The 26,700-nt window shown below is 44.4% G+C and overlaps 2 protein-coding genes across 4 annotated transcripts in view; one reads left to right on the plus strand and one right to left on the minus strand.

Annotated features, from left to right (window-relative positions):
• Positions 1 to 1,745: 1,745 nt before the first annotated feature.
• On the minus strand, positions 1,746 to 26,428 carry CATIP (ciliogenesis associated TTC17 interacting protein). 2 transcript variants are annotated; one of them, XM_079969145.1, is made up of 11 exons: positions 26,361 to 26,428; positions 13,780 to 14,135; positions 12,128 to 12,304; positions 9,934 to 10,134; positions 8,179 to 8,234; positions 5,908 to 5,994; positions 4,065 to 4,235; positions 3,658 to 3,782; positions 2,945 to 3,021; positions 2,180 to 2,268; positions 1,746 to 1,994 (listed from the first exon to the last, which is right to left on the minus strand). In XM_079969145.1, the coding sequence occupies exons 3-11, from the start codon at positions 12,222 to 12,224 to the stop codon at positions 1,782 to 1,784; spliced, it is 1,116 nt and encodes a 371-aa protein (XP_079825271.1). In that variant the 5' UTR covers positions 12,225 to 12,304; positions 13,780 to 14,135; positions 26,361 to 26,428; the 3' UTR covers positions 1,746 to 1,781. The 2 variants fall into 2 exon arrangements, with proteins under 2 accessions (XP_079825271.1, XP_079825272.1); XM_079969146.1 differs by lacking the exon at positions 26,361 to 26,428 and having other exon boundaries at positions 12,128 to 12,292; positions 13,976 to 14,135.
• The window catches only part of LOC307212145 (putative hydrolase PNKD), a 36,112-nt gene continuing 29,853 nt past the window's right edge, over positions 20,442 to 26,700 (plus strand). The window contains exons 1-2 of one of the 2 annotated variants that reach the window (XM_079969169.1): positions 20,442 to 20,460; positions 21,049 to 21,141. In XM_079969169.1, coding sequence (XP_079825295.1) covers positions 21,101 to 21,141 — 41 coding nt within the window. In that variant the 5' untranslated portion in view covers positions 20,442 to 20,460; positions 21,049 to 21,100. Of the gene's footprint in view, positions 20,461 to 20,918; positions 21,142 to 26,700 lie in introns of those variants that run through there. The other variant, XM_079969168.1, reaches the window with a different exon arrangement.

A 26,700-nucleotide genomic window follows, 5' to 3' on the forward strand; every position in this document is an offset into this window, starting at 1 on the left:
ACATAATATTTTTGTACAGAAAACATTTTCAGTTTCACAGAAACAAACAAACAAACAAACAAACAAACAAACAAACAAACACCCCTTTATGGAACAATTACCGGGGGGATGAGATACTGTGCTGAAAGAACTGTGTTAAGAATAAGCTGTACTTTCATAGTTTGATAATAGGCACAACATTTCTTTTTTAAAAACCCCACATTTCCTGTGTTCACTTTCCCAAGACAAAAACGGCCCATGTAAACATCGCCCTTCTCCTAAGTGAGTACAAAAAAAAATTTGCCAGATCTACCTACATGAAGAGAACATAACTGGTGCTCTGTAAAATGTTGAACTTTCAGATGGGGTGTTGTGAGAGAATAGTTGAGGACAATTTCAATTTTAAATGTTTTAAGGTTTTGGTGCATGTTTAAATGCTGTAACTTCTAATATTTATTTAGACAAAACAACAAAATTGTGTTTGATGGGGATCTTGCTACTTACATATTTCAAATGTAAAGGCTGGCTCCCTACAGATGTAACTGGAAAAAAGGACCTGCCTGAGTGAGAATGACTGGCTCTTAATGTTGACAGATATACTAGAAACAGAACTGATGCCACGTTTTCCATCTCCTTCCATTCTTCTGGAACGATATCTACTTCTTGATTTTTTTTAGACCACTTGCAGATTTATCTGAATTAACGTTTGTTTGATACCTTATTCAAGGTTTGATTCAAATATAACAATGAGCAGGCATGAGCCATCGGTTCGTACAGTTAAACCTACCTTTTTCACCTCCTCCCCCTGCTGCGGGAGGAGAGGAGGTGATAAGTTTCTAGCTGCAATAAACAGTAAAAAAGGTAAAGGTAAAGGGACCCCTGCCCATACGGGCCAGTTTTGACAGACTCTAGGGTTGTGCGCTCATCTCACTCTATAGGCCGGGAGCCAGCGCTGTCCGCAGACACTTCTGGGTCATGTGGCCAACGTGACAAGCTGCATCTGGCGAGCCAGCGCAGCACACGGAACGCCGTTTACCTTCCCGCTGGTAAGCGGTCCCTATTTATCTACTTGCACCCGGGAGTGCTTTCGAACTGCTAGGTTGGCAGGCGCTGGGACTGAACAACGGGAGCGCACCCCGCCGCCATGCGATCGGCAAGTCCTAGGCGCTGAGGTTTTACCCACAGCGCCACCCGCGTCCCTGCAATAAACAGTAGCTTCCCACTTTTGACCATAGTTTTCAGTTACATCTGAATCAGGCCAGTGCATCTTCTTCCACAGCCATTAGCTGTCCCTCCACGCAGAAGTCTACATATTTGGATGCACCTTTTAAACTCTTTGTTTTCAATAATTGGAAAAAAACAACTTTATTTGGTCTCACTTTTCATAAATTTTCTATCAATTGATTCAATTATTTATTGGCTGAGCTTTCGTCTCTAAAGACAAAATTTTAAATTCAGAGAAGTCTGTTATAAAGTTTAACTCCTGCCTTCTTCTTTTTTCTTTTTTAAGGATACATTTGATCCAAAATGTCACATTCTGGAGGTTTTCCACCACTTCCCACTTTGCAGAGGCGCCAGCTCTGCGCTGGGTGTGGAAATGCTAGCGGTTTCAGTTCCTACTCCCAGCAGCACTCCTAACACCCTTTGGGAAGCAGCGTACCTCAGGACTGAGCCTCTGCCCTGGACACAGCAGTAGTCACAATGCACCCCTTTGGGCAGGGTGTGCCCCGAGCAACTTCCAAAAACAGTTCCCGCAAACCCCAGCATCATTCTCTGGGTCTTTATTCTTCTGCTGGAATAGTTTAGACGTGGCTGCGAAAGGGGCTGGGCTTGTCAGATGACCGAAACGACCTGCAGGGTGGGCGCTCCGCTGAAAAGGGGGCAAAGAACTCTGCAGCGAAGGTGACCACATCATCGGGCTTGCGAAGGAGCAGCAGCTGTAAGAAATCTGCCAACAGCGCACGGAGCTCTGGGTGGCGACGCACATAGGTGGCATGGCTTGCTTGCAGCTCCTCCTGAAGGGAGGAAACCAAACCCCCGTTAGAGGAGGGGCTCTCAGGTTGTTGCTCTGTCCAGTTTGGTGCCCTACCCAAGTACTTCAGGTAAAACTACATGTATTTGGAGGCCCACTAATTGACCCCTGGCAACAGTTGGCACATTTTAAGAGCGTAGGCAAGACTCTAGCTGCCACACAACTCACCTTTCTGTCTAAGAACTGGGAATACAGCTGCACATCCTCTTCCCAATCCAGCGGGATTTTCTCAAAGACTGGACGAGGGTCTGATTCATCTGGGAAGAGGTGGAAATTGAAGCAGAGAGTTAGGAACATAGGAATTAGAGATAGATGTCCATCACATACTAGAAATCAATGGCTCTTAAAAATAAACAAAAATAAACAGTGCAATTAAATTTTAATCCATGCCCAAATGAAAGAGAATGCCATTTTGCCCGTTAGTTGATTCACTCCCAGAGGCTGTCCCCAGTGGAGACCAACACAGATCCTGGGCCTCTCCAGACTGGTGTTTTGTTGTGGGTGTATCCTGCAACGCGTTCTTGACACAATAATAGTGTGTTAGTGGTGGATTTAGTCTACTTTAGTTTGCTCTGGGATTCTTCCCCAACTGTTACCATGTTTTTGCTTTCCAAAGAGGCAATAGCACAACGGAATCAAAACAAAAATTAACTAGAACATTTGTAGTATAAAAAAGGTATGAAACTTCAGCAGGAGATTATGAGAGATGCACCGCTTGGAAATGAAGCAGCATGAGGACGCCAAAACTTTTGCAGGCACTGACAGTATGGATAGCTGATGTGACCACCTCAATTGCAGATCATCACAAATGTCCAATGAAAAAAGGATGTCTGGAGGGGGTTCAACTACCAAATGCCCCAATTGCCTCTGGTGACCATTCCCAACCGCTGACAGGGTGGAGGGAGGGAAATTTCACAGACTCCTGCCTTTTACCTGTGTCAATCAGAATGGGCATCTGCAGGATCACCATGGTGGCCGGGGATCCAACCTGGACGCGGCGAGATAAATGCCTGGGTGGAGGAGGCAAGAAGGAAAACTAGCCAGCTGGACCCTCCCATATTTGCCTGGGAACTGTAAGAGATAGGCAGGAGCCCTGCAAGACTGTAGCTGCATGCGACTCTGGTGCCTTCATGATGTGCTGTGAATGGATCATCATGAGGCATGCCAGGCCTAGGAACGGGAAGTTCTCCTGCCATTACCTTTGCATTTCTTTTAGTTAATCAAATGACAAATGTATCTTGGTGGATACTGAAGATGCAAACATCTTCTGTCTCCTCTTCTCCTCGCCACATTTTGCACGTCATTTTGCATACGAAATGCAACTGAGTTGTTTCATTTATGGTTCTTAGGGTGGAATAAGGGAGAGACGGGGAATTTAGTACACATAACCTGTGTACTGTGAGAGTGGAAATAAAGAACTAGGTTACCTTGCATTCACTCAATGTATTTGTAATAATAATAAATAATAATAATAATAATAGTTTTTTTTAAAGCACTGGCATTCAAAGGAAACCAGGCTGCGCTAGGAAACCTACAGTAAGAATGCTGTCGAAAAGACTGTCAGAAGCTATTCTAGGTCAGAGGGAGTGAGCCACGTTCCTGCAAGGAAGGGCTGGACACAAGCAATTGCATTGGGTCCTCCTTACCCATCCGACAGGAAGTAGAACTGCCAGCACAGGGGGACCTCGTCCACGGAGTGCACAACTCTCTCGATGACAAACACCTCCACCTCCTCTTTGCCCACTTTCTGCTTCTGGATGCCCAGGGAACTCTGGGAATGGAATTGAAGAACGAGAAAGGTGAGTAAAAATAGTGCTGCTGGTGAGGCAGCAAAGCCTTGTTCTCTCCTGCCAGCATATAGTTAACTTTAGACAGTCAGCTGGCCTGCATGTTTTGGTCAAATCTTCACGTGGATTTTTTTGCCAATCTACCGAGGGCTGGGCCTGTGTAGCTGGATAGGTCAGCACAATATGTGCTGTAACACAGCCCTTCCCGAGACAAACTTCCTCATACATTGCCAACACCTGCAGGGTGCTCCACCAGACACACTCACATAGGTGCAGGGGCAGATGTGCTGGTCAATGCCAAATGCAAGGAAAATGGCATCCTGTGGTACAGCTTGCCTCCTGGCCATCACCCGCATCACCAGGAAGTTGGCAGACTCTGAGACTAGACCATGAAGCTGTGCACGTTTGTAAGAAAATGTGTCAACGTGGATCTCTTCCTGTGAGAGAGAATAGAGGAAAGACATTTTCACCAAATCCAAGACAACAACAGGTCATTCTGGGGAAATTGTTTTGGGACTTATAGATGGCACTCCTTGGCGCTTCAAGACAGGCTTAGCCATTCGTGGGACAAGAATGGGAAACTGTGATCTTGCTGCCCTTTGTCATCTGACTGTTATGAGGGCTTGTGCAGCATAGTGGTGAAGACTTTGAGTTGGGAAGTCCTCAGTTCAAATCAGATCTCAGCTGCAAATTCACTAGGTGGCATTTGGTACTAAGCATGACTCCTTTGGCCTCAGACCAGCTCATATCTGCAACATGAGGACAATGCTGTTCTTCTTAGTGGGCTGGTGTAAGTACTGAGATAATGAAGGTGGAGGGTTTGGAAATGTGCAAGAGAAATGTTGTTCTGGGACATGATCTGAAGGAGATGCTCAGGAGATCTGGGTCTGTTTGGTGTCTGGAGACCACCTGCCTTGAATTCCATCATGGAAGAAAGAAGGGGTATAAAGGCAATACATATAGTATGCCATATTGCTGTTTGTCTATTTAGAATACTCAACAGGGTGCAAATTGCGTTACAAGCCTTGCAACAAGGCTAGACTCCAAGGTAGTTAGACTACAAAATAGTGGAAAGTAACATAACAATCTCATAGTCTGTTAATCCCTGATGACAACCAGTGGAACAAGTTATTATAGATAACATTCAAGGACAGTAGCTAGGAATGCTTGAGGGATACAGTATTTGCGAAACTAAGTATGAACTAACCAGATTCAGACCTTCCAGTGTTATGAATAATCCTAGCACCACAGGGACATTGTGTTATTTCTGTTCCTGGGCTTAGATTTGAATGTAATCTTTATTTCAGGATATTTTGTAAACTGCTTATAAAGTGGGAAATAAATATTCTAAATGAATAAGTCATGTGTGAGTCAGAACTCACTTCTTGATTGTTCCTATGTAGTTCTCATTCAACAACAGCCACAATCAAAATGCATTTTAAAACATGTTATTTCAAGAGAAAATGTACTTAGAAACTTGTATTTTGAGGAAGGGGGGATGTAAAAAATAAGTATTACTGTATTTTTCGCCCTATAGGACGCACCAGCCCATAGGACGCACCTAGTTTTTTGGGGGGGGATTGAAGAAAAAAAATTATTCCCACCCCAGCCACGGGAACTCCCACAGGGCTCCCTAGGCTGCGGATATCTGCCCGAAGCGCGGGGCGCACTGCTTCAGTGCGCATCGCGCTCCGTGCAGCAGGCTGCTATCCGCAGCCTAGGGAGCCCTGCGGGAACTCCCGCGGGCTCCCCAGGCTTACGGATAGCTTCCTGGAGCCTGGAGAGAGAGAGGGGTCGGTGCACACCGACCCCTCTAGCTCTCCAAGCTTCAGCAAAAGCCTGCATTCGGCTCATAGAACGCACACACATTTCCCCTTCATTTTTGGAGGGGAAAAAGTGCGTCCTATAGGGCGAAAAATACGGTACATAACACACAATTTTGGTTGTGTGGATTTAATAGGGAAATCACGCTGGAATTGACTTATAGGTGAACAGACATGAAAGTGACATGGATTTGAATTACTAGTGTGATTATTTCCCTTAACCTAGAAAGGGAGGGAGTTGGGCTTGACTTCCCAAATCCTTTAAGAAGGATCAGAATTTACTCACATCTCTTTCCACCACAGTTTTGCTCACAAAAAGCTGGTCTTGGCGTCTCACCACATGGGTCCTGGTTTCCACTGGGTGCTCCCTGAACTGCAGAAAAAAGTACAACAATATGATAAATCCATGCCAGACAGATGGGTTAAAAAAAAAAAAATTACCCAAGAGTACTTATGTCTAAGCCCTTTGTCCCTCTAGTGCAGAGGTGGGGAACCTCTGGCCCAAGGCCTAATTATGGGTCCCAGTTTGGCCTGCAAGACCAGTTCCCAAAAGCAAATCAGGATGAAGGCTTATTCTGATATAACTGCTTTGTAAACAAATCAGGACCAATTAAGACCAGGCATAGGAAGGAATTCAATGTAGTGCTAATCTCCCTTCTCCTCCCTCTGTGTGTTGCTCCAAGGGTTCTCCTGGACCCCCCCCCCCCAAAAACCAATGTCTTTATATATGTTGGAAGCCACCCAGAGTGGCTAAGGGTGGGGTACAAATAAATTGTTGTTGTGGAAATCCTTGTTTGGGCTTCTAGTGGGAGGGGGGTTGTTAGCTGAATCCCACCCATAGTCTAACCACCAAATAAGCAAATTGGGATGGATGCTGAATGTACAGATTGTCTGGAGCAGAGGTCCCAACTAAAGAAGAATGGCAACTTAAACTGATGGAATATGCACAGCTTATGGACCTAACATATAGAATAAGACAACAAGAAGAACATACATTGGAAAATGTTTATTGAATATATGGGAGGAAATTGTGTACACTTGAAAACGTTGGCAGCATTAAGGTAAATTCAACAGTGTAAACAAGTTTTGATGGATGTAATAATGGAATACTGAATGGTTTAGTTTATGCAAAATATGCAGTGATTTATTATATGCAAAATGAACCATAGAAAGAGAAGAAGGGAAGTCATTGACATTTTAAGGTGGTTTAAATGAATATTATAAATTGTAAAATAGAAAAATTAATAAAAATTATACCCACAAAAGAAAGATTGTCTGGAGGAAGCCCATCTCGGCCAATGGCCCTCCTGTCCAGTCCTTGATAAGTATAAAAGTTTAATTTCGGAAGAAATTCAGAGCACTTATAGGCTGATCTATCACACCTTCAATGACACACTGTTCCCCACCCCGGAAATATGAAGAGATCTAAGGCTTTACAAGGGACGCAGGTGGCACTGTGGGTTAAAGCCTCAGCGCCTAGGACTTGCCGATCGAAAGGTCGGCAGTTCGAATCCCTGCGGCGGGGTGCGCTCCCGCTGCTCGGTCCCAGCGCCTGCCAACCTAGCAGTTCGAAAGCACCTCCGGGTGCAAGTAGATAAATAGGGACCGCTTACCAGCGGGAAGGTAAACGGCGTTTCCGTGTGCGGCTCTGGCTCGCCAGAGCAGCGATGTCACGCTGGCCACGTGACCCGGAAGTGTCTCCGGACAGCGCTGGCCCCTGGCCTCTTAAGTGAGATGGGCGCACAACCCCAGAGTCTGTCAAGACTGGCCCGTACGGGCAGGGGTACCTTTACCTTTACCTTAAGGCTTTACAAGTAGGTGGAGTCAGCTATGTTAGAAGGAAGATGTCAGGCGCCAATATGCAGGTCGGTTATTTTATTTATTTATTGTTAAATTGCCCTGCTGACATGATTTGGATTTTCTGTCTCAGGCACCATATTGTCTTAAATTGACTTTATGTAGGCTGTGGCTATAAATAGTCCTGTTGGATTGCTTCCTGCTTCTGGTGTGTGCATGTAGGCAAGACCAAAGTGTTGCTTTAAATCCCAGTCCCCACAGGGGGAAGGTGGGCTGACAACTGCATTTCCAACAGCCTGCTTTTGAATGGGCTGGATATTCCACTGATTTCAAAGGGACCTAAGGTAAGGTTACCAGATTTTTTTCAATGAATCTGGGGACACTTTTCAACTTCCTACTAAATAGATGGATTTTGTCACGGAACTGATTTGGAAATCCGGGGACTGTCCCTGGGAAACGGAGACGTCTGGTAACCTTAACCTAAGGCCAACTATCCTGGTCAGTTTAACCAGGAGAGCAGAAAATGGAGATCATGAAGGAAACCTGCAAAAGGGGGGCGGGACTGAAAAGATTTCCCCTACCCCCATGCTTCACTATGAAGAGGAGAAATCTTGTCAGGATTACAGGTGTTTAGAACAAACTTAGTTGGTCTCTAAGGTGCTACTGGACAATTTTCTTATTTATTCATTCATTTCAGGTGTTTAGATGTTATCTTGCATCCAGGTAGCCATGGTGAAGGGGACACAAACAAGATATTTACCCTCACACTTTCCTTTGTGTGCTGCTCTACAGTTTCCAATTTCTTTGTTACATATCCTGATAAAGAAAGAAATAAAGGTTTAAAAAACAAACAGTTAAAGGTTATGCCACCTAAACACTCCCTGCAAGCCCACGTTGCCTCTTTATTACCCTTGGAAATACTCCAGTTTTTACCAAGAGTTCCTGAAGCTGCCTACCTTTCTCAGAATTTTCCTGAAGTAGTGCCTGATAGCTGCTAGAAACCACTGTGACGGCTGCCAAACCTACTGTGACTGGGTTGATTCCACACTAGCTGTTTTCTCTGGAATGGATATCATTCATTCACTTTGTTTTTATGGAGGATCCAGATGATTTCTCTTCCAAAATGTTGCATTCCAGTGTTTTCTGTGCTGTCAGCCCAACCAGTGTTTTCTGTGCTGTCAGCCCAACCTAATTCGTGCCATTTCTTTGTTTGCTTAAGATACAATTGTAACACCACTCTGTCTAATGCCATGAAATGGCAAAGCACTACTGATGCATCTCGGGGAAGAGTGGTCTGCTTTTGGTGAAGCCTCGCTTTTCTTCATTCTCTGCCTAGTTGCTTTTCCAGGGAGACAAGCAGCTCAACTGAGGTGTTTGAAGGAGAGCAGAAGGTTCTAAGCATCAGCTTTGTACTAACTCTCAGATCCAAACAAAACATATTTACACAAGAAAAGTACAATGACTAGTGTTGTGCATGAACTACTTACATCTCATTCCTTTCAATGGGTTTTAGGGAACCTACCAAAACACGTGATTGCTCAGGGTGGGTGGGTGTGAATGCACAAATAGTACCCCAGCTGCATTAAGAAGATAAAATAAAAATTAAATGCATATTGTTAGCGACAAGGGAATAGCTGGGAGAAGGAACAGCAGTGTGGTGTAGTGGTTAGAGTGCCTGGGAAACTGGGGTTCTGGTCCCCACTTAGCTGTGAATCATGCAGAGTGACCTCGGGTCAGTCACTGTCTCTGAGCCTAACGTACCTCACACGGTTGTTGTGATGATAAAATGGGAAGAGGGAAGACCATGTATGCCACCTTGAGCTCCTTCGAGGGAAGGTGGGAAAGAAATGTGCTAAATAAGTACATCACAAAATTAGGAGGTCTTTGCTGATTGAAGTCTGCAATTCTGAACAAGTTTCATAGCCCATGAGTCCCATTAAATGAAGTGGGAATAATTTTAAACATAGTAGAGTCTTGCTTATAGTATGGTTGCCATATTTCAAAAAGTGAAAATGTGGACAGAAAAGTTGTTTAGCTTTTTCAGATTTTTCAGATTTTCCTGGATGCTTCAACAGATTCCGCCATGACACTGCTTCTGACGGCCAATTGCTGGTTATGGCCAGGAAATTCCAGACGTATGACAACCTTAGCTTACAGGAACAGGAATTGTAGGGCCTTATTGGGGATATAGCAGAATATTAAGTGCTATGTCCACACTGTGTGGCTATAACCTTGCTCAGCTTTTTCTTCCCTTGGGTCTAAAACGGTTATCAGACTAAGGAAGCATGGCACTAGGAACCAAAAAACGACTGTATTCACTTGCTACAAATACTCTATGGTTAAATCTCTTCTTCTCATGTTATAGCTCCATCTCTGCATTCATAGTTTCATGGTCCCATATCGCCAGTTGTATAATTTGAGGCCTAAGGCTGTTATTTGGACACAGGAGTAGGCTGACTCTCTCTCTTCTCCATAACACCACCCTCCTCCTGCCAAATTATCGCAGTGAAGTTACCTGTAATGGACGTTGTGCAAGGGATGCCATCAATGGTCCCCTTGCTGTTGGCACGGACCAGGTACAGGTCTTCTTCGTCCCAGTCGTCTGGTGAATAGCTGGTCTCCTCCACTGAGATGGTGAATGTCCCTGTAGTCTCTCCGCTCTCCGAGATGGCAACCAGTGATTCCCCAAAAATGCAGTACTTTATCTCTTTCAGTTCTGCAAGATGAGAGAGCAGAACATTATCATTTGGGGGAAACAGAGAGAGAAAAGCCTGTTCCCACACAGAATGGGAAAATATCCCCCAATAGCAAAAACCAGTTGGTGGTGGATGCAGAGTATTTTGGCAACAAAGGTAGATCCAACCCTAAAACTCATGAGCAGAGACCTAATATCAAACCAGATTCTATATGGAAGTGTTTAACTGAAAAGCTGAAGGAATAAGTCCACTAAGTTTGGAGTCATCTGGGTCATATTGACCTCCTTTCTCCCCGGCTTCTCCCCAAGGCCTGCCAGTTGCTTGCCTGTGATGTGCCTGGTGTTTTTTCCATGATCCATTACAGCATTTGAAAGGATGGTCAGCCAGGGAAAGGCGTGGGGAAAATGGGCTGCATTCCAGGGGCCATATGCCAATGGTGCCCAGGGCCAGAGGCAAAAGCGAGCAAAGCAACATGTGTGAATTTTACCTTTGTATAGTAAACTACTTCTTACCTATGCTCATACTCTCCTCTCTGTCCCGCATCCAGACAAGCAAGAAGCATTGTCTGTGGGGTGTGATCCATGAGAGGCAGTCAAGTACAACATTCCTTGTAATGCTAGAGAAGACTTGCAAGGGAATGTTTGGTCCAGCCAGTCAAAACTTCCTGTTCCTCCTGGCTAGAACATCCTTCCTTTTGCATGTGATAGAAGGTGGGCATGACCTAACCTGTCCAGGTAAGGAAAGGATGAGTCATGCAGCACAACTCCCTCTTTTTTTGACTTCCTTCTTTGTTTGACCAGCTTCTAGCTAGGACTGCTCTGCTAGCTCTCAGCTAGCCGAAGCACTGGGATTATTCCCCCATATGGGGTAGAGCCACATGTACATATTTGTAACTGAGTCTGTCTTCAGGAATCCAACTGTGAACTGATGTGAGTAAACTTCTTTTATTGACTTTGAATAAGATTGTTGTGTCTTTATTCTTTTAAGAGGGATTCAAGGGAACTTACTGGGAACATACAATTCAATCTGAGACAGACTGAATTGTATAATAGTGAGAGGCTCACATGAGCCTGCAACCAGCTATCTGCTATGCATATAAAAGGGGGAATGTAACTCTGCTACATAAAGGAACTTGCTAGCGCAAGTTAGGAAGGATATTAATAAACAATATATCCTCTCCTGCCACCCTGAACATTCCCATATTGTCTGAGGTTGAGGACACATTCCAGTGAGGGAAAAGCTCTCAAGGAAGGTGCAGTTCAGGGCTGGTGAGGCATGTGGCCTGAAGAGAGGGGAAAGGGCTCTGGGAAAAGTCCTGAGGGTCAGACAGAGAAGCCTGCATTTGGCTCCATGCCCTGAAGTTTCCCCATCCCAGCCCTGGGACATACCATCTTGCAAGTCAGTCTGGCAAAGCCTTGTACCAGGTCTAAAAGGTGGCTCACAAAATTGGCTGTTGAAGATAGGAAACTTGGTTTTGCCTTAGGAGTTAGCAGCAAACTTGCTGATACAATCATGCCCACGCTGACCAATAGTGTTCCTTAGTGGTTTGGAACTGAGGAAACTAGACACGACATTAACACTGAGAATATTCCTATTCCATTTCATTTTTTTATAATAGCAGGTGCAGGGGGACCCTCCCATTTTCATTGGGACCGCAGCATGCAGGCAGGGGATCATTTACTCCCCCCTATTGAAATCCCAATGAAAATGCCCCCAGTGTGGAGTGGAGTGGGGAAATTCATTAGAACTGCAGCTGGGTGGCAGGATGAGGAGAGGTTTAAACCTCCTCCATGTCTGCTGCAATACCAATAACCCCCCCCCCTCAGTGCCTGCTATGAAGAAAAAGAAAAAAGGTTTTCCCAGTGGTGCTTTTAGGGTCAGTCTTCTTTGGCCCTAAGACTCCTATATCTTCAAAGGTTGATAGTGAAAAAGCTCCTGGCTGTCAGCACCCCTCCCTTACATGGGGGAGAACAGGGTAGGAGAGCCTCCTCCCTCCTCAAAAGGGGCACCCACCAATGAGCGAGAGGAATTCCACTGCCCCTTTGTTGGCAGCTGGGACTTTCGGTATTGGCACCTCCTTCGCCACCTCGTCTGAGGTCTTCTTTTGCATTGTGGAGAGATGAGGACTTAAAGCCTTGGAGCAGGTGGGTGTAGAAGAGGACACTTCCCAGAGGTCTGCTGTGAGGAAATCTGGAAGAAGAAGCGGTGGGGGGGGGGGAGAGGATATGGATGATGAAAGCAGACTGGATGCAAACCCTGCCTGCAATACATTAGCTGGAGTGGACATAGCTCTAGCCACATACTGTGTGAGATAAGGGGAACAGTCCCAGCCTACCATACTGTTTCAATTAATTTTGACGATATATACAAGGGAGAGTCACAGTGAAGAATTTAGCATGAAATCAACACCAGAAAGAACTGAGCTAATGTGTCCAAGACATGGGGATCTGCCATTTGCTCATTCAGGTGCTGTGAGCCCACCACCCCACAGGACATCGCTGACCAAAAGACCACTCGTGACAAAACTGTATGGTTTGAATTTAGGCCACAAGGTTATTGATTACAGCTGTAAGGAGTTTGGTGAAGGCATTGGGTTGTAACCGACCTCAACCAACCTGACTGCTGAATTATCAACCAAGGGGTCGAACCGATGTTGAGGAGACCCTATGACTTGTATCAAATAGGTGCTACTCCACAAGGAGTGCTATGGCCCTAGCCCCTTGCATGGGCATCCAGACAAAAGCACCTCCTCATGGACCCCTTTAACAGGATTGCCATATTCCCTCAGAGGCAATGCACATTTTCCATTATTCCCACCAAGTTCCCAGGCTATAAACACTACAAACTTTTTGAAAATGAAAGCTAGGAATCAGGACCTGCTAATGGGCCCTGCATGTCTAAAAGTCAGATATCCAGGCAAAGCAATGGCTCTTATTTTGCTGTGCTTCGTGCCATCTCCTTGGTGGGTGCTAAGATAGAGCTCTATGGTCAAGCTTTTTGCAGGCTCTTCCCGGAGAATAGTAGGAAGGATGAGGGCCATCGGCCATCTTCCCTCTTCCCATGAAACTCTGAGAAAGGTAGTCCTTCAAAGGGTCTTTAACAGAGAATTCTCACCAAGCTACAATTTTCAGGATTCTTTAGGGGAAGCCTGTTCTGCACAAATAAGGAATCGGTCTCGCAATGGGGCAGTCCCTATGCTGCAACTCCCTGCACACTGGTATTTGGCAGACACCTTTGCTGTATTGTTTACAGCGCCTTCTAAAAACTTTTTTGCTTAGGCAAGCCTAAGCCAGATAGGCAGGGTCAGCATTTTAATTGGTAATTCCCTTTTGTATTTCATAACATATATTTTTAACTGGTGATTTTATAAATACTTTTTAATGGATCAACTCATTTTTAACTTCTGATGATTTTAATGTCTATCTTATGTTTTATGCAAACCATCTACAGTACAGGTTTTGACCATTAAGTGGTAGACAAAATTTAAAATTTAAAAATAAATAAATTGAGATAAGGTATGTGCTTTCTCTGTCTTTTTCTCATTGAAACTGGCTCATTTTATTTTATTGGATGGCTCCCAGCCTGGCAATCAATTAATCAATAAAGCATTTGTATAAATTTGGGAGAATATTGGCTGCAAAGACCCCCTATTTCCTTCCACTCACTTGTCCTCCGTCCTTCTGTACAGCATCCTGATGTAGCAACAAAGCCCCTCCACCCTCATCAATGAATGCCTCAAATGCTAACCCCAGTTGCATCCACCCCAGTTATTTCCTCCCCGCCCATGCAGCTTCCCAGGATGGGGGTAAATTTAGAGAAACGAGTGGAAGTCAGCTTCATGTTAGACCTGAAGCCTCCCACTCTAGACTCACTGCGGGTTTTTTCCTGTCCTTCCACAGTGAGGTTACAATGTATTCACTGGTTTCCGCAGCAACAGCCTTCCTCCCCGCCTCTTAAAGGGACAGAATGAGTTGGTAGCATTGAGAGAAGCTTTTCACAGGATTCTAGCATGCATGGAATTCTAACAGGGAAGAACACAAAGGGAGAGGAGGGCATGAGCTGGGAATTAGGAACAGGCAATCAGAATATAAAAGGTATAGTTGTGGAATTCTGTTTTCAGTGGTCTGCACAACCAAACAAGGCACGTCTACATACACCATCCTTTGCACAATATTCTCACACTTCCTGATCCAATGACAGTATAATGACTGCATGTAATGGCTGAGGGGAAGAATAGCTCATCAACAGGAAAGACCTTGCTGAACATAGATGGGGGGACAAAGACCTCCAAATGTTGCCTTAGAAAAGCAAAATTAAATTAGTGGTGTTTTACCCACACCCACACCCAGACTGTGGGTTACAGATAGCCTTGCTGCTGTTCTTCTCCATTTATTGCTGGCTAAGTACCCCTGCGGGACGCAGGTGGCGCTGTGGGTTAAAGCCTCAGCGCCTAGGGCTTGCCGATCGAAAGGTCGGCGGTTCGAATCCCTGCGGCGGGGTGCGCTCCCGCTGCTTGGTCCCAGCGCCTGCCAACCTAGCAGTTCGAAAGCACCTCCGGGTGCAAGTAGATAAATAGGGACCGCTTACCAGCGGGAAGGTAAACGGCGTTTCCGTGTGCGGCTCTGGCTCTGGCCAGAGCAGCGATGTCACGCTGGCCACGTGACCCGGAAGTGTCTCCGGACAGCGCTGGCCCCTGGCCTCTTAAGTGAGATGGGCGCACAACCCCAGAGTCTGTCAAGACTGGCCCGTACGGGCAGGGGTACCTTTACCTTTACCTTTAAGTACCCCTGCATTGGGGTCACACAATTAGTGAATTCAAAGTCACCAAATGAATACCTTAACAAGGAAGCTCACAAAATACTGTGGGCATTTTCTATTACTATAATAGAAAAATGGTGCAATGGCACCCCTGACATGCATGTAGTCACATTCCATAAAGCCATCCCAGTAGCAAAGGACTCAACAACTGATGGCATTTGTGTCTTAGTCGAATCAAACAGAATCTTATGGCTACAAAATCTTATGGGGGAAGTATCACATGTCCCTAAATGCAAAACATGGCACTTTTGAGGACTTAGGACATGCAGAATCCCAGCCACAGATGTTACACAAGAATATATCATACAGAGAAGTTCTAAGTAGAAGAGTAACTCATCACTGTGACTAACGAAAAAGAGTTCTATGAATAAACTGGTTCTTCTTTGGGAGTAGGACACTTCAGTGAAGAACTTTTAACAGCACCATGTCCGTCTCTCTGTCATCTTAAACACTTTTTTTCAGTGGTTAACAAATCTGGCTTTTCTTACAACATTATTCAACGCTAACCCAGTATTTTAGGGGAGTGGGTAGTGTTGTGGTCTAAACCACTGAGCCTCTTGGGCTTGCCGATGTGAAGGTCAGTGGTTCAAATCCACACAACGGGGTGAGCTCCCGTTGCTCAGTCCCAGCTCCTGCCAACCTAGCAGTTTGAAAGCATACCAGTGCAAGTAGATAAATAGGTACTGCTGCAGTGGGAAGGTAAACAGTATTTCTGTGCGCTTTGGCACTCGTCATGGTGTCCCATTGTGCCAGACGTGGTTTAGTCATGCTGGTCACATGACCTGGAAAACTGTCTGTGGACAAATGCAGGCTCCCTCGGCCTGAAGTGAGATGAGCGCTGCACCCCATAGTTGTCTTTGACTGGACTTAACTGCCCAAGGGTCCTTCACCTTTACCATTTACCTAATCCAGTATTGTAAACTTTTTCAGAATTTCAGTTCATCCTTATGAATGGAAAGTTATTAGGGCCAACAGAAAAGAACTAGTATCCTATTTAAAAAAATGGTACAGCTGGAGGATACTTCTAGCATTACACAGATAGTTAATATATATAAACAGCTGGTTGTTATACATACTGTTAAGTTACTTTAGATACAGTTGGTGGGAGAAAGTTGTCCTGAAACATCCCCACATGGACATTTCTACATCCATCTGCCAAATGTATCCATTATCAACCCCTCTTTATATATTCAGTCTCCTTTTTTCCATACCTGTACTGTACTTTCCTTTCTGTATCTCCATCTTTTATTCTTTGTGTCTTGTCCACTATGCCCCAAAGCAAAAATCAAACTACAGCCAGTTCAACCATGTCCTCTCTGCCTTCAGGCAAGATTGGATTATTACCAATACTGCAAGTTAAGCACATGCCTGGAGGCACCTTGGTTAAATGAGGGAGGAAGAAGCCCTAAGCTTTCAGTAAAATGATAGCTCTGTTGTTGATTTAGAGTATTCAGCTACATTTTATTCAGAGCAGACCCACTGAAATGAATGGACCTATTAAGTGCAATGGGTCCATAGCTGTCAACGTTTCCCTTTTTTAAAAGGGAAATTCCCTTCTTCCAAATAGGATTTCCCTTAAAAAAAGGGAAAAGTTGACAGCTATGAATGGGTCTACTTTGCTCAACACCACCCGGTAAGGGAATCCCAGATACATCTACTCAGAAGTAACTTGCAAGTAACAGGGCAAAAGACTGCAGTTCTCAACCCCTCCCCCACCTTCAAACAGATGTGCACGACAGATTCCCATACTGAAGCTGCATGCAGGCCATACATTTAAAGCACAAAGAATTCTGCAAACTGTAGTTTAACCTGGACAGAGCTACATCTTTAGCAAACTACTGTTCCCAGGGCTCTTTGGGGGAACTTGTGTGCTTTAAATGTATGGCGTGTCATTCATTCTCTCCATCCTCCTGAAAACAGGAAGGTGAGATTGCTGGGGCTCAGCTGGCACTGTCAAGATTATGAGCAGCTGTCAGGATGAATGTGGGTCATTGCAGGGATGGAGTTGGCCTGGAGTATGTGTATGCAATAGTGAGGGGAGAGAAGGAACTGAGTGATGAAACGTTTAACAAAGCAAAGGTTAAATCTATCTGTTTTGTCCCTCACTCATTTACAGAGATGCAGAAAGGCACCAGGCTAGTTAAGGCACTGCACTGCTCTAAATATATTGTGCACAGCTTTAGAGGCCAATGTTCTAGGTGTCAGCAATGCCAAACCCTACTAGAGATCCTTAATTGTCTGATGTCTTGTGCGGCTGTCACTAAACTCTAAAGCCATCTTCATGATATCGGTGTTGCCATAGAAACAGACAGGCTTCCCACGGGGGGGGGGGGGAGCACAGAGTAGATTATAAGGGCGACAACAAAATACAACGAAAGCAAATGAAGCTGAAAAATGGGATGTGAGCCGCAGATGAAGGTGATCTTGAAGAAGCATCTTTTGAAAATAAGCATAATACCTTGCAAGTATTTACTGGGGAAACCATTCATTAAGCCTGACTACTCCCTCCTGTTCTGTGCATATTTATTTCGACCTTGTGCATCTTCCCTGAGATATCAGCGAACACCAGCATACGGGTGAGTCCCGCCTTTGCAGAGAGCTCTGAGCAAATGATGTCAGGATAGTTTCCAGGAAGCAACTCAGTTCCCAGAGTTTTCATCCGAGAAGCAAATTCTGCTCACAGTTGGCACTGAAGATTCTGCATCGCAAGAAACAAACCCAACAGGCTAAGTTGCATTAAAAATAAATAAAAATGGTGTGTACGCATTGTTTGCTCATTCATGGAGACAGAAACAAACTTTATTGCCACTGTACTGCTGCACCATCTGGTGGCTCAGGCTAGTACAACAGTCAAGGAATGAGGGGGATATTTCTTAATATGCCTGGAAGAATTTCTGGAAGTCTGGTTTTTTGATTTGACATTTTCATCAATAAGCAAACAAAGAAGTGCTTTTAGATGTGCCTGAGAGTCAATCCTACGATCAAGCAGGGTGAGATGTCCCCGTTCTGTGCTTATGTTGTCTCCTTCCTCTGCCCAGCCTACTTTGTAAGAATCTGAAAGGCTCTGTAGTCTAAGAAAGCCTTTCCAAACCTGGCCCTCTCCACCTGATTAGGACTACACTCATCACCTCCAGTCAGCATGACCTATTGACTGTTCAGAGTGGGGCTGATGGGAATTGCAGAAGAAACAGGTGGAGGGCACCCAGTTAGGAAGGCTGGGGTCAATCTCTAAGTCAGTGAGCCATAAGCCAGCAGCTTGGAGACTGGGGTAAATGCAAAAGAGGTGAGAGATCAGCAAAGAAGGGGGAGAGAGGTAGAAACAACTGGGTATCATTAGCATAGATATTATTAGTAGTACTGAAAGACTAAGTAAGAGGAACTAATGGATAAAGATAAATAATGAAAAGGAAAAAAGATAATCCAGTGATCTCCAGGATGATGAAATAATATGAAAAATAATATTGGATAGATAAGCATGCCACAATCATACAAATATCAAGTTCAAGATAATTGTAGCAAACCATTCAATTCTTGGTATGCTCATGGCATTTAGTGATCCCTTTACCTTTACTTATATATATAAGCAAGTTTGAATTTATACACAAACAATTCTTTGGAGACTGAGTTCGCCTCTAGGATTATACCCAAGTGAATGAATGTGCATACAGCACCTTAAAAATAAAATAAAAAGATACTGGTAAAAAACAACAATCACCCAAGGTTACTTTTCTCTCCAGAGCAATGCTCTGCCATTTGGTGAGTTTGGTTTTTTAAAAAATAAAGTCTACCAACTGAGCTGTCCCTGCTCTTAAATTGATTAATTATTGCTGTGAATCAAGCACCTTAAGGGCTTCCATCAGAAAGTAAATATATGCTTCAACACTTGGATAGGCAGAAGTAAGTATAGCTTCCCTTGGTTATGGTAGTTGTCCTCATGGGTGTAGCCAGGATTTATGTTGGGGGGTGGGGGCAGGACACCCACCTGTCATCATCCTCTGTCTGGCTCTGTTTAACAGATTAAGAATTAAATGTCTCAACAACAGTTGTTTTAAATTAATTTCTTTTTACTCCAAGTGCTCAGAAAAATAGTCAAAATCTTTCTACAATTTCTACTTTAGTTAAGTATTTTTTATTTACTCGATTTAGGGGGGCAGCTGCCCCCCGCCCCCTGACTATGTCCATGGTCATCCTTACAGTAGACATGTGGCTGTAGACTACATACATTGTTTTAAATGTGCATTTTATATTTGGCTTCCTTTAGTAATGTTGTCATTTGAAATGCTTACGATAACTTTGTTGTTGTTGACTTTGCTGCTTTAAATGTGCATTCTGTGGTTGACCACCTTTGCAATGTTTTATTTTAAAATCTTTAAGATAATATGTTTGTTTCCTGTTAATTATGTTGCTTTGATTGTATACTTTATATTTGACTTTCTGTAATGTTTTCCTCTGGGTTGTTTTGTTTGATGCTTTACTGTAGGTTGAAAACCACTTTGAGATTTTTTTTCTTTAAAATATTATTAATTTCATTTCCATACCACTTTATAATAACAATAATGTATGCAACAGTCTTGGGAAGGGAAGGACTTTAAAAACCTAGGTATATTTACTTTAGCGTAAATACCGTTCAGAGGGCACTACTGTTCTGCAAACATGCATTGTGACTCAGTGCAATGATTAAACTCACAGGTGTTTGCAAAAACAGCAACAAATCTCTTTTTAAAAATGCAGTTAAGCCTATGAAGTGGTGCAGCAGAAAGCAGTGTCCTAACAGTGCAATCCTGTTTACTCAGAAGTAAGGTTCATTCTATTCAGTGGGTTTAACACTCAGATAAGTATGCATAGACTTGCAGCCTAAGTTATCAATGAATTGTACTTACTGGGTAAACTCTGTTTTACATGCTCAAAAATGAAGGAAATTTGATGCTATTGACTCTAATCAGTAGATGCCACAGTGCTCACACTGCCTTTCGAAACTAAAACAAACACACTCATGTGGAGTCAGGGAACTGTGGGAAAATATTACATTGCTCTTTCTGCACCAGGGAAATGCCACTGACTTCTTTACAGGGGAGGAAAGCCCCGTCATTAAGGAGGCTGGGGCAGTAGGTTCAACTTGTCTTTTCAAAGATAATCAGCTGTTTTTATATACCTTGTCTGATTTGGCTGCACTTTTCATTGTTTTATGATACAGCTGTTCTGTGTTCTTAATTGCGGGTATACTGCAGTTATCTTGGGGAAGAAGGGATTCTCCAACCTGACGTCCTCCAGTTATTGTTGGACCACAGCTCCCATCTTCCTTGGCCATTAAGCCATGCTGGCAGTGATTGGTGGGAGCAGTGGCCCAATACATCTGGAGAAAACAACAGGTTGAAAGCAGGTCAAGGCTGCACATTTATGATGTAATAGGGCAGGATTATAAAGAGACACAGGGAGAGAAAAAAGTTTACTTAATCCAATTTTGCTGTTGTGGAAATGAACCAGATTTGTCATCATATTTTTGAGTTTTAATACTGTGATTCTTGAAGGTTGGTACTGTATATAAATTTAATAAAATTATTGTTAATACTAAAACCAATGCTTTTTTCGGGGGGGGACGATGCATACTGTGAATCTCTGTACTTTTGTCTATTTACTGTCTTTATTTTTCTTGATTTGAACTAAAAAATGGTCATTTTCTTGAGTCAAAATGAGAGTACCCCTAAGCATTTTTTAAGAAAAAAAGCACTGACTAATACTATTATCTCAACACATTTATAAAGAGGCTGTGAAAAAATGTTTTGTTTTGTTTTGTTCTGAAAGCCCGATGCCTTGGGCTTCTTCGTTTACCAGTTCCTTACGCGTTCCCCCTAGGGTACCACCGCTGGCATTTACGGCCAGATCCCTCAGGGGGCACTGTATCCCAAGCCGCGCAGGAAGCGGCTCCGGGCCAGACGGCGCTCCGAGGGGGCGGGCCCGGCTGCGTGCTTGGCGCTGGAGGTGGGCGGGCTGTTTTAAAGGCAGGGGCGGGGGGCGGGCCCGATGCTTGCCGCGCTCCCTCCGCAGAGCATGGCTTGGCTGGGCTGGCTGCTGCGGATCCGAGCGCTGCTTGCAACCTTCGCCGCTTCTTCTTGCAGGGCCCTGAGCGGCGCTTTCCACCGGTGCGCGGCTAGGCAGCGCTTTCCCCGAATGCCCATGGCTCTGGCGGGTCCCCTCCTATTCCGCATCGGGTGAGTTTGGAGACCCGGAGAGAACTCTGCGGCTGGATCCTTCTGATCCGAGGACGAGGAGATCATTTCTCTGATCCGGCGGGTGCTGCAAATGGGGAAGTCTTGCCGAGGTTACTAGGGGGAGGCCTGGTGTTTTTTTAAGGGGTCCCAACGGTTGTATTGTAGCAGAAGGAGATGTCTAAGCAAAGGTTGCATGCGGGGGGGGGGGCATCGGGTTTGGGGGGATCTGTTTGCCTGTTTAGATTTTGCTTTATAATTGAGTAGGAAGAGGATCTGTTAAGATGGGGCGGGGGGAAAGAGCGGGTATGTGAGTGCGCGCCGCGCGCTCCTAGACATAACGATGAATTTTTGCAAGTGGAATGTCAATATGGTTTGGTGGCGATGTTAACGGGCAGCGAGAGTGATGCGGTTTTTAAGATAAGCCAGGTTGCTTTTGGTACGAGGGGAAGCCGGGCTGTACGGATCCGGGGGGCGTCTGTCGGTTTGGGGGAATAGATAGAACAGTCGTGGACCAAAGTGCCATTAGCCAAGGTATAAGAGTGTAGTGCGTGAAGGAATTTCCTGTGCGATTCTGCGGGAGGTTAATGAAGGGAAGCTTTGAAGCGCTAGAGTTAAAAGTCCCGTCGAGAGCCAATGTGCATTGGCTGTAGGAGAAGCGTGGATCGGTGCCTGCCTCTCTGGAACCCGGTAAATGAATTGGTTTTGGAAGAGAGAGATTTCAGTTGCATGCATTTCATCAGAGGAATATCTACGGAGCCTTAATATGCATGCATGCAGGTGTGCACTAAGAAATCGCCCTGCAGAAATATATACTGTATTGAAATTGGTGAGTGCGCGCGGAAGGTAGATTTGGGATCTACTGGTAGATCTCTGTGATTTGCAGTAGATTGACTATAGCAGCAACAACAAAAATATTTTTCCCACCCAAATTGGGCTGCTGAAGTGAAGAAAGCTAACCAGAGCTGGCCTTTGTGTGTGAAAGGACTGTGAACAGAGTTCACTTCTGGAACAGAAAACAAATGCTTTAGGTGAGAATGTGCTCTGAGGGGCCCTTTTAATTCTAATGGGGCAGATCCAAATGTTCACATGCAATGCACATTTAAATACAGTAGCATGACTTCCCTCAAGGAATTCTGGGAACTTTAGTAAAGGGTGTTGAAAGGTGTTGAGAACTGTAGCTTTGTGATGGGGAGACTATAGTTTCCAATATTCTTTGGGGGAAATAATGTGCTGCAAATGTGCACTGTATGTACTTTAAACGTGCACTGTAGATCTCCCTAAGGTATATCTTTTGCACCTGGTTTTAGCAGGTAAATCTTGGAGCACTATTTAAAAAGCAGAGCCTTACTTAGTGATGCCAGGGGTTGAAACTGGGACTTATTGTATGCAAAGCATGTTCTCTACAGTTGACTGACAGCTCTTCCCTTTATATACGTCTTCAGCCCTTAACTCTGCCCACCCCTGATCTAGGGGACTGTGAGATTTATGTTACAGGTATGCATGATGTAATGCTAAGAATGCCTTTCTGAGGCATCGGATGCTGGCTTGTACTGTGGTGTTTAGTTTTGGTCAGAAATTGTTCTTTGTATTAACTTTGCTTTGGAAAAATCCTGTTTCTGTGATGTGGGACTAACAGATAGACAAGGAAAATAGATAATATTTTTTGCGACCTTATGGTTGCAAAAGAGATTTATGATGTGTATACTTTATGGTTTACTCTGCCTTCAGTTTGCTCCACCACTTGTGTTTGAAGCTGAGCACACAAGATGTTAGCCACAATCCTTATGTATGCTGTAGTTTTTAAAGGAATACTTCTGTTTTGATGCATTTCTCCTCAAACCAGCTTCCATCTGATTTGAAAATGGAAGGTGAGGTGTGCACATTCAAGGCAGCCCTTGCACATGTGCAGACAGCTTCATTGAAAATGAGTTTGGAGGGGGTGTTACAGGTGCAGGGAAACAAATTGGGTAATGTGTGTTGGGTGAAGACATCCCCACACCTCTCTGGTGTGTACAGCGATGTGAAAATGAAACTTGAAACACAGGGAGAAAATGACCTCTGTGTGTTTTAAGATACAGTACTAAAGTATACATAGTCTAATGCTTCAAGGCTGGAAGGATAGATACTCACCATCCATGGTGCAGTGGCTTTTCTGTACTGAAAATATGTAGCTTATCTTCAGTCCTGTTTAGATATGTATTTGGACATAGGAGCTACTTCTGTTATGTTTAAATTAGTATTGATACCTGAAGGAGCATCTCCACCCCCCATCGTTCAGCCCCGGACCCTGAGGTCCAGCTCTGAGGGCCTTCTGGCAATTCCCTCACTGCGAGAAGTGAGGCTACAGGGGACCAGGCAGAGGGCCCTGTGGAACGCCCTCCAATCAGGTGTCAAGGAAATAAACAATGATCTGACTTTTAGAAGACATCTGAAGGCAGCCCTGTTTAGGGATGTTTTTATTGGTTGATGTTTTATCGCTTTATTATTATTATTATGAATAATCTGTTGGGAGCCCCCCCTGAGTGGCTGGGGTATAAATAATAATAATAATAATAATAATAATAATAATAAATTTATATATTGCTAATATGAGCTGACACCCCCTCCTTTCTGCTACATTGGCAATATACTTTTTTTAAAAAAATGGAACAATAAGTACTTTGGATAACTGGTTTTCAGGGATTACATCTAAGATTACTTTGGGGGTGGGCAGAAGCAGTTGCATCTATGCATGTTGGGGATTGGGGAACAGCCGTAGCTCAGTGGTAGAGCATCTGCTTTGCATTCAGAAGCTTCTAGGTTCAATCCCTGGCAGCTCCAGGTAGGTCTGGGGTTGTTCCCCCATCTAAAACTCAGGAAAGCTGTTGGCAGTCATCGTAAACAAAACTGAGCTAGATTGGTCAATGGTCTAACTTGGAATGGCACCTTCCTCAATTCCCAAAGAATGTCTGAGTTCTGCAAAGCTCTGATCACTTACCTTTAGCTTGCTACAGAACACTTAATGGACTGTGAAGTTTTTCTTTTGTTCTGCATCCTAGTAGATAAAAATGAGCAGAGCCTTCCACTGCCACAGCTGCATTTTGCCTGCTTTTCTTGGGAATGGTCAGCTGTTTGCAACATCTGACATGTGTGTGATATCCAGAAAGCTCCCTGCTGTTCACAGGAGAGCAGAATGACAGCAGCGGTAGCTTTCTGGGCCCATACAGTGCTTGACATGAATGCATATCCTGCAGCTTCTGGAGATTCCCATTCATTCGCTATTGGAAATGCTCTCCCTGTGTTTGTGTTTGTGTGTGCGTGTATTCATTCTTTACAAATCTTTCCATGCCTCCGAGTATGGAGTTACAGAATGGGCCAGAAACTGCAGTCTGCAGGAAGAGAAAGGGTGAGGGGTGATGGTGAGGAAGTGGCACATAAACTAGAAAGGTAGGAAGGGAGAGCACAGAGGCAGAAGGAAAGGCCCTTAGGTTGCTTGAGGAAAAGAACCATATGCTTTTAGAAACAGAAAGAAGAAAAGGTGGATGCAGCATCCACCATGTGGGAGATGACGCAGGAAAAAGAGGCTTTCCTTTTTCCTATACAGTGGTACCTCGGGTTAAGTACTTAATTCGTTCCGGAGGTCCATTCTTAACCTGAAGCACCACTTTAGCTAATGGGGCCTCCTGCTGCCGCCGCACCGCCAGAGCACAATTTCTGTTCTCATCCTGAAGCAAAGTTCTTAACCTGAAGCACTATTTCTGGGTTAGCGGAGTCTGTAACCTGAAGCCCCTGACAGTATGTAACCCGAGGTACCACTGTATCTAATAGTAGGTCTTCCAAAGTCCTACACTGCTTAGATATGCTGGTTGAGTCCCCCTCTCTTCACAGTTTTTTAATGCACACCAGGGATGGAGAACCTGGCTCCTTCTGATTGTTGTTGTACTCCCAGCTCCCAGCATGGCGATGGTCAAGGGAGGACAGATGTTGTTGTTCAGCAATATGTGGAAGCCACAGATTCTTCATCCCTGATGTACTCGGTGCTAAAAGGTTCTTGCACTGTGACCAGTGGCGTAGCAAAGTCAGGTGGTACCCGGAGCAGAACATTTCTTGTCACCCCCAGCCATTGAAATTATTAAAAGAAGGAAAAAGAAGATACTTGAGGATCGTGGCAAGCAAGCCACAGCGTCTTAAAGCCATGCCGATTTCTTTTAAGAGATCTGACATATTTAACTGCGTCAAAGGCTGTCAGCCCATCCATCTCAATGGTGTCTACAGCTGGCATCTGCTACCCAGTGTTTCAGATGTAGGTGCTTTCATGCCCTACATGGAAGTGTTGGGGATTGGTGTCAGGGGCTGTTTGCATGCAATGTGTGTGGTCTGCCACTGAACAACAGCCCTTCCCCTTAGATACTTCCTCATCCATATCCAAGTTTGGCACCCTCTCAAAGCAGATGATTTTACTAAAAGTGTTTGAGGGGTTGGTGATGCATGACTCGGTAGTAACGGAACAGAGGTCAGCCCTGGAACATATAAGGAAAAGGCGTTGTGAATATGAGAATGCCATCTGCTGAATGGGGACAGCAGAATGTTTCTGGAAAGAAGATTTAATTCCAGGCAAGGACTTTCTCGCTGCTGCTGGCTTCCTACCTCCCCCTGTACTGATCCAAGTAAATGTGAAGTACCTTTTGTGAACCAGAAAAAAGATGCTCTCATTAAGGGACACTTGAATTGTGCTGTGGTGACATATGCATGTCTCATAGAACTGATGCACCTAACTCTTTGTTGTTGCCTAAAAACTCTGAAGCTAACTGCTAAAACGTTATTGTGAAGGCTTTGTTAAAATCCTGGACCTGTAATCAAAATATCTCATACAACTGCCTTACACTGAGTCGGACCAGAAGTGCATATTGCTCAATATTGCCTACACAGACTCTCAGCAGCTCTCCATGTTTTCAGACAGGAAGTCTATCCCAGCCCTTCTTAGAAAAGCCAGGGAATGAACCTGGGGTCTTCTGTACGTGCAAAGTAGATGTTCTACCACTGAGCTGTGGCTCTTCCCTTTTCACAATAAGGTACCATTTTTTGTGCAAGTAGCTGGTACTTCAGAAAATAAATAAATCCACAGGCATCTAGAAATGTAGTGCTCTGCCCGGGTGATCAGTTATCAGAAGTGAGATCTGCAACAAAATGTTGCAGTATGGGGTGGTGGTGTTTAGGTTTCCATTCACTTCATTCCTCACCTGCAAATTTGTACTTATGCAAATCTTGAGGTTCCTCCAAGCTGGCTGACGCCTTTCTCTCTTTTGTGTGGGTGGTTTTGGCTGCCTAAGCAATTATACCCTCAGCTTTCACATCATAATAGTAGGAATGATGCATATATCACTTTTCCTTTGTGCTCTGACCACTTCATGGTATCTTAGTAATCTTTATGATGCTATAAGGCAGGGCAATGTTATTAATACTTGTACTACAAGTATTAAGGGGAGCTTAAGACTGTGATGGGCTTATCTTGGCATTCTTCCAAGCAAAAACTTATATTTTGGGGGTGAGGGGATCACTGGAGCCAAAGTAAGTGGTAAT

Source organism: Podarcis cretensis, assembly GCF_951804945.1.
Source record: "Podarcis cretensis genome assembly, chromosome: 1".
Classification (NCBI taxonomy): Eukaryota; Metazoa; Chordata; class Lepidosauria; order Squamata; family Lacertidae; genus Podarcis; species Podarcis cretensis.

Bases quoted from the DNA above. Each gene is read 5' to 3' on its own strand.
- CATIP (XM_079969145.1), bottom strand. From the start codon at position 12,224: ATGCAAAAGAAGACCTCAGACGAGGTGGCGAAGGAGGTGCCAATACCG. The intron at 3,022-3,657 runs GTAAGGAGGACC...TCCTCCACCCAG, and splicing joins TTCTACTTCCTGTCGGATGG to GCATTTATCTCGCCGCGTCC. The intron at 2,269-2,944 runs GTAAAAGGCAGG...ACCTCTTCCCAG, and splicing joins GCCCATTCTGATTGACACAG to ATGAATCAGACCCTCGTCCA.